At 49.3% G+C, this 7,500-nt stretch overlaps 1 protein-coding gene across 13 annotated transcripts in view; it reads right to left on the bottom strand.

The window, feature by feature from the left end:
* The window catches only part of LOC133011751 (transcription factor COE3-like), a 100,757-nt gene that overhangs the window by 65,541 nt on the left and 27,716 nt on the right, over nt 1-7,500 (bottom strand). For 12 of the 13 annotated variants that reach the window (XM_061079628.1, XM_061079615.1, XM_061079625.1 and 9 more), the window contains exon 6: nt 6,024-6,092. The exons of the other annotated variant lie outside the window; for it this stretch is intronic. In XM_061079628.1, the coding sequence (XP_060935611.1) occupies nt 6,024-6,092 (69 nt within the window). The remainder of the gene's footprint in view (nt 1-6,023; nt 6,093-7,500) is intronic. 13 annotated transcript variants of the gene reach the window in all.

Below are 7,500 nucleotides of genomic sequence, written 5' to 3'. Positions count from 1 at the left end.
TCACACACACACACACACACACTCACACACACACACACACACACTCACACACACACACACACAATCACACACAATCACACACACACACACACACACACACACACACACACACACACACAGTACGGCGGGTCATTAGTGTCGTTGCGTCCTGATTGGCTGCTGACACAAAATCTGACCAATTAGCAGCTGTGTCAGAATCAGCCTTCAAAATAAAAGAGCCATTAGTCCGACCTGCTTACCCATGATGCATTGCTCCTCCTTGTGTCCGTGCTACAAAGAGCCGTTAACACGTCGCTGCTCCATCAGCTTCTTTAAATCACCGCCATGAAGCTGAAGTCACATGGCAGCAGTTGACCTGCATGTCTGCACCATCACCCTGAACCCCAAGTCAAATTACCCAGAAACCCCTGCAGTAAACTCCAGCAAACTCCCCCCACCTCCACTATCTCTCTCCCTGCTTTCAGTTTTAGCCTCGCCTGCCCAGTAACGTCCTGCTTTTATTGTAAATCTATACTCTTAATCTGTCCGGCTCCGATGGGCTCGCTCGCCCGATCGATACGCCACGATTGCTGGGAAGGGTCCGTGGGGGCAGATAACCCCCCCCCCCCCTCACCACCACCAGCACAAACCCACCCGGTGGAGTTAACCCTCCATGGGGTCCAACACACACACACACACACACACACACACACACACACACACACACACACACATCGTGGCTGACTTGAAGCTTCTTCCATCTTGACACTGTAAAGATCTGTTTTCAGTTTGAATGTGAAACTCTGTGATTGACTTTTGTTGGTGAAATGCATCATGGGAGTCGTCATCACTCCCTGTGCCTTTAGTAACTCCGCTGTTCGTGTTCTGATCAGTGACGAACAGAAACTGAGACGCTAGTAACAGACGATCTCTTCCTGATTGGTTCTCATCAGTCACATGACTCGACTACCAGCAGTGAACACAAAGCGACGCTAACACTTCCTGTCAGTCGCACTTCCTGTCAGTCGCACTTCCTCTCAGTCGCACTTCCTGTCAGTAACACTTCCTGTCAGTCACACTTCCTGTCAGGCGCACTTCCTGTCAGTCGCACTTCCTGTCAGTCGCACTTCCCGTCAGTCACACTTCCCGCCAGTAACACTTCCCGTCAGACGCGCTTCCCGTCAGTCGCGCTTCCCGTCAGTCGCGCTTCCCGTCAGGCGCGCTTCCCGTCAGGCGCGCTTCCCGTCAGGCGCGCTTCCCGTCAGGCGCACTTCCCGTCAGTCGCACTTCCCGTCAGTAGCACTTCCCGTCAGTCGCACTTCCCGTCAGGCGCAATTCCCGTCAGTCGCACTTCCCGTCAGTCGCACTTCCCGTCAGTCGCACTTCCCGTCAGTCGCACTTCCCGTCAGTCGCACTTCCCGTCAGTCGCACTTCCCGTCAGTAGCACTTCCTGTCAGTCGCACTTCCTGTCAGTAGCACTTCCTGTCAGTCACACTTCCCGTCAGTAATACTTCCCGTCAGTCGCACTTCCCGTCAGTCGCACTTCCCGTCAGGCGCACTTCCCGTCAGGCGCACTTCCCGTCAGTCGCACTTCCCGTCAGTCGCACTTCCCGTCAGTCGCACTTCCCGTCAGGCGCACTTCCCGTCAGTCGCACTTCCCGTCAGTCGCACTTCCCGTCAGTCACACTTCCCGCCAGTAACACTTCCCGTCAGACGCGCTTCCCGTCAGTCGCGCTTCCCGTCAGTCGCGCTTCCCGTCAGGCGCGCTTCCCGTCAGGCGCGCTTCCCGTCAGGCGCGCTTCCCGTCAGGCGCGCTTCCCGTCAGTCGCGCTTCCCGTCAGTCGCGCTTCCCGTCAGTCGCGCTTCCCGTCAGTCGCGCTTCCCGTCAGTCGCACTTCCCGTCAGTCGCACTTCCCGTCAGTCGCACTTCCCGTCAGTCGCACTTCCCGTCAGTCGCACTTCCCGTCAGTAGCACTTCCCGTCAGTCGCACTTCCCGTCAGGCGCACTTCCCGTCAGTCGCACTTCCCGTCAGTCGCACTTCCCGTCAGTCGCACTTCCCGTCAGTCGCACTTCCCGTCAGTCGCACTTCCTGTCAGTAGCACTTCCTGTCAGTCGCACTTCCTGTCAGTAATACTTCCCGTCAGTCGCACTTCCCGTCAGTCGCACTTCCCGTCAGGCGCACTTCCCGTCAGTCGCACTTCCCGTCAGTCGCACTTCCCGTCAGTCGCACTTCCCGTCAGGCGCACTTCCCGTCAGGCGCACTTCCTGTCAGTCCTGTCAGGAAGTGTTACTGACAGGAAGTGTGACTGGCACACTTCCTCTCGAACACGTTCTGTATCTTCAGTAGTTTTGTGTTTCTTCTCATGTTGTAACGATCATTTCTTACGATGTTTTTATTTCAGTAAAATCCCTGAACTGAAGAAGCTTTGATGTGAAGGAGAACAAACCAATAAAAGTGAACGAAACTCTCATTTGACTCCCGTGTTGAAGCGTCTGTTTTAAATCACGCCGTCCCTCGCCAGCGCCTCAGCCCCCCCGAGACCATAAAGCATCTTAACAGTAACCATCCCCACCCCCCCCCACCCCACACTGCAGGAGCTTCCTGTAGTTTATTCTCTTGTTCACGATGGGACTTGAAGTCATTTACATTCAACTAGTTTCAGATGATTTAAAAACAGAAACATTCAAGTTCAGTAAAGTTCAACTTTCATTTCAATGATAAATCTCTTCTCAGCCATTTGAACATGAAACCAAATCAATAAAGATAATCGCCGTCAGTCAGTCAGAAAAAAACATCTTCTTCAGCTGGAGGGGGCGGGGCCGGGGGTAACTGGGGGTCAAAGGTCACACTCCATCACTCTGACCCCAGCGCTCTACAGATTACATCAAAGCTGCAAATGGTGTTAGAGGAATAAGTGGTGATCTGAGTGTGTGTGTGAGAGTGTGTGTGTGTGTGTGTGTGTGTGTGTGTGTGTGTGTGTGTGTGTGTGTGTCTCGGAGGGGTCGTGACCTCCATGTAAGGCCTGACCATTAAAGCAGGAGGGTGTTGGTCAGACAGCGGAGGAGGAGGGAGGCTGCGGTGAAGAGGTGTGTTCTGGGTAATTAGAGCTCGGCCTCCTCGCCCGCTCTGACACTTTGTGGCGATTTACTGCCGCCGCTCGGCGACTCGCCCGCCCGTCTAATTGCAATATTAGCGTGTAATAAAGCCGGAGTTACGGCGATCCGTCAGCAGCCGCGTTCCGCTGCCTCGGCAGATCTCAGCCATTAGCTGCAGCGGAGGAAACAAAGAGGCAGCTTGCCACGCATATTCTAACACACACACACACAGACACACACACACACACACACACACACACACACACACACACACACACACACACACACACACACACACACACACACTTGTTTTATCTGATGCTCTGACCTTCAGTTTCAGGTTGAAAAGCTAAAACAATGAAACGAGACATAACCAACTGTGCGTTTGTTGCTTGTTTGTCGGTTTGTTATGAGCAGAGACACAAAGTCCTGAATCGTGTGGCGATGAAATCTGATCTGAGCGATTCATCAGCACAACAAGGAAATCCAGAGGTTATGAAATCTGAATTCAGTGCTTGTTTCTCTTCCTGCTCTTGTGATTGGACGGTGACACCCTGTTGACACCTGGTGTCACCGTCCAATCACAAGAGCTCAGCTCACATCCGCCCCGGTGAGACACGCCTCCACAGAACAGGAAGTGGGATCTGGTCACTAATCAGGAAAACTGGTCTCACACAAAACTGTACCACGGTGAAAACCACCGATGTTGTACCTGTTGACTGCTAAAGGTCAAAGGTCAGAAGAGGACAGAAGGAGAAAACGTTCCTGATGGAGGTGAAGGACGAGTGTGTGTCTGTGTGTGTGTGAATCTGCTTCACTGTTGCTACTGAACCACATCATTTACATGACGGGTCACTAACCCCCCCTCTGTGTGGGTGTGTGTGTGTGTGTGTGGGGGGGGTCACAGTCATAAATCCTGCATTTCTAAACAGCCGCTAAATGCAGAGAAACAACCAGAGCTGCAGTAAATCAGCAGCAGGTGTGTGTGTGTGTGTGTGTGTGTGTGTGTGTGTGTGTGTGTGTGTGTGTGTGTGTGTGTGTGTGTGTGTGTGTGTGTGTGTGTGTGTGGTCTAGTATATGTTTTAGTGTCCTAATTATAGAAAAATAACAAGGAGCAGAAAGTAGAACCAGCAGACGTGAGTGTGAACATGCTGATCCACCGTCGGTCCCAGGACAACACGCTTCACAGACACACACAGACACACACACAATGCACAGACACACACACAGTGATCACATTTCATGAACAACAATAATCTGGATCACACTGTTGTGTGTCCATGTTGTACAATGCAGTGAAAACTCTACAGGACGTTCTAACGCCATTAACACGTAGAGATGTGGACGCTCAGCGTGAGACTCACAACACTACACAACACTACACAACACTACACAACACTACACAACACTACACAACACAAGTCTTAGTGATCATCTACATGTTCTCATCAAGGGAATGGTGGAACATGGTCAGGACTTAAATCTATATAAATCTATATAAGTCTATATATAGATTATATTCTGTTGGGGGGGGCGTATTGAGTCCATCTCATGTGTGACAGAACACAGAGCAGTGACAACACCTCTACAAACACCCATCAAACACACAAACACACACACACCACATGTGTACGGACACACGGATGAGTTCCCGCTCTGACATGTATGAACATGTGTGTAGTGGATGCATGTTCTCTTCCGTGTGCGTGTGTCCTGGCCGCAGTCCAAGGCCTCTCTAATGAGCCAACATGGACTCAGTATCACCCCCCCCAGCACACTCGTCCTCCCCCCCGCCGCTGAGGTCATCGCCTCCCAACGACCCGACCTATGGCGGTTGCGGGTTGTGATGGACAGACGCCGACTCCAAGGACGTGGAGGACGGAGGATTAGACGGCGAGGACAAACACTAATCAGGGATTGTGGTGCTGATGTTTCTGATTGGCTGTCGGGTTCACGCCCCCCCGCTGAGGGACGAGGCTGCATGTGTCTGTTCATCACTGAGTTCAAACAGGAACTGACCACGCTCAGTTCAGCTGCTTTTATTTTGAAAGATTTTGTGGCCCAAATCCAGAATTTATAAAAATCACATTTACATTTATGGACAAGACGCCTGTGAGGGACACAATGGTTTTGGAAAACATTGTGTTGATTAGAGTTTGTCTTTCAGTAACCAGGATGGACCGAGAGTCTAAAGTCTAAAGTCCAGAGCTGCTGAGCAGGAGGGAATCTGTGTTCATCACTTCGAGTCTCACGCAGCTGACACGAGTCAGAGGCGACGCACTCGTGTTTGTTCACGTTCGTTTCCACGTTGTGTTGATTACACTTCACACACTCCAGCCTCGTGTCGGAAGTGAGACGTGAGAAAACAGACGAGGAAACAAAGAAATCAGATCGTCTGTTTGTACAAAGACGACGACTGGATGAAGCTGCTGCACTTTAAATAAACAAATAACTAAATATTATTATAATAATTTTTATATTCCAATAGTTTAAGATTAATTTCCACTGGTGTCAAGTTGATGCTTTCGAGCGAGTGTCAGTGAATAACGTTCGTCGTGGAGATTTTCAAAAATCTTCGACCTCGTCACAGATTTCTACAACTAAACCAACCAGGTCGTTTTCTAGATGTTGATGAAAAAATGTAGGAAGTGTTTTAGAGTCTTTCAAATATGAAATGGAAACAATCATCAGACAAGAAACTCCAGAAGCACCAGTGATGCTGATCTGTGATCAGTTCACAGTCTGCAGGTTCCATTCAAGCCAAGAGAAGAAAGAAACAAAACTGCAGCAAAACAACCACCTGGTGCAAAATGAGAGTCAGTGAGTGTTGAGAGGACAAAGAGGGCGAAGAGGAGGAAGAGGAGGAAGAGGAGGAAGAGGAGGAAGAGGAGGAAGAGGAGGAAGAGGAGGAAGAGGAGGAAGAGGAGGAAGAGCAGCCAGCTCCTACCTGTCGATGATGACCGGGTCAGACGGCGTCTCGTTGCGATTTCCGCAGCTTTTCTTGTCACAACAGCGACTGAAAGAGAAAAGGACGACAACAAGGCTCAGGTCAAAGAGGAACTTCAGCTCAGTCAGAGAGAGAGAGAGAGAGAGAGAGAGAGAGACAGAGACAGAGAGAGAGAGAGAGAGAGAGAGAGAGAGAGAGAGAGAGAGAGAGAGAGAGAGAGAGAGAGAGAGAGACAGAGAGAGAGAGAGAGAGAGAGAGAGTTCAAAGGAAACAGACTCAAGGCAAAGAAGCAATTCAACACAACACAGGAATAACGTTTTGATTTAATGAATATTTAAACTAAATTAAATGTAAAGTCTGCAATTTTTCAAATCAAAACTTTTTACTTCGTCTCCAAAAGATTTTTTAAAAGATCAGAGCTTCAAAATAAAGTGTTAAAGCACTCCAGGATGACCACTTTTATTTTGAAAGACACACACACACACACACACAGACACACACACACACACACTCTGGTCCAAACCAAGGTCACTGACAGTTGGCCGGCACCCAGCGATGGCGGAACCCCCCCCCCCCCCTCACATGACAACCAGCCAACCGGGCAACTGCTCGCCAAACACCCGTCCAGGTCGCCCCGGGCAACGCAGCCGAGGGCAACGCAGCCGAGGGCAACGCAGCCGAGGGCAACGCAGCCGAGGGCAACGCAGCCGAGGGCAACGCAGCCGGCCGCTGGTCCGCAGGCTGTGGAGGCATCCGGAGGGGGGGGGGGGGGGGGCATTAATATCCATCACACAGATGTCACCACTCGTCTGAATATCAACTTTCATTTATCACTTCTTCTTTTAGTTTAGATCCTTGAAATAAATAAAACATCGTTTTGACCACAAACCTCTCGGTTCTGTCTCGTTTCACTTGAACCTTCAAACATTTGTAAATGTTAATATCATTTAACAAGATTCTTTATATAACTTAGCGAGACAGTGGAGTGAAATAATAATAATATAATGACTTCCTCTAAATGAGCACAAATTGTTTATTGAACCTATTGTTGTTTCCTTGAGCATTCTGCTGTCATCCAGGGTCTTATGATCAACTTTATCATTGGGATAATATTTGTATTAAAAAATGAGGCTCATGATCAACATGTGCAGAAAAACGTTAATACAGTTAGTAAGTGACCTGAGTCAAACTATTCATGAAAATAAACTATTACAATAATACATTTTAAAGCTTCATTTTTTGGGAATCCTAAAACGACCGCAAAAGATTTTTAAAAAAAATATTTTGAAGTGACAATTAAAGAAACAGGTCGTTTTAAACAGATGTTGATGGATTTCAGCAATAAATAAAAACTCCCGTGTGTGGATCCATAACACACACACCTGTCGCTCTGTGATAGTGTGTGTGTGTGTGTGTGTGTGTGTGTGTGTGTGTGTGTGTCTGTGTGTGTGTGTGTGTGTGTGTGTGTGTGTGTGTG

This window comes from Limanda limanda, chromosome 10 (genome assembly GCF_963576545.1).
Source record: "Limanda limanda chromosome 10, fLimLim1.1, whole genome shotgun sequence".
NCBI lineage: Eukaryota > Metazoa > Chordata > Actinopteri > Pleuronectiformes > Pleuronectidae > Limanda > Limanda limanda.
Note: the sequence above shows the minus strand (reverse complement) of the source record. Positions and strands in the feature narration are given on the sequence as shown.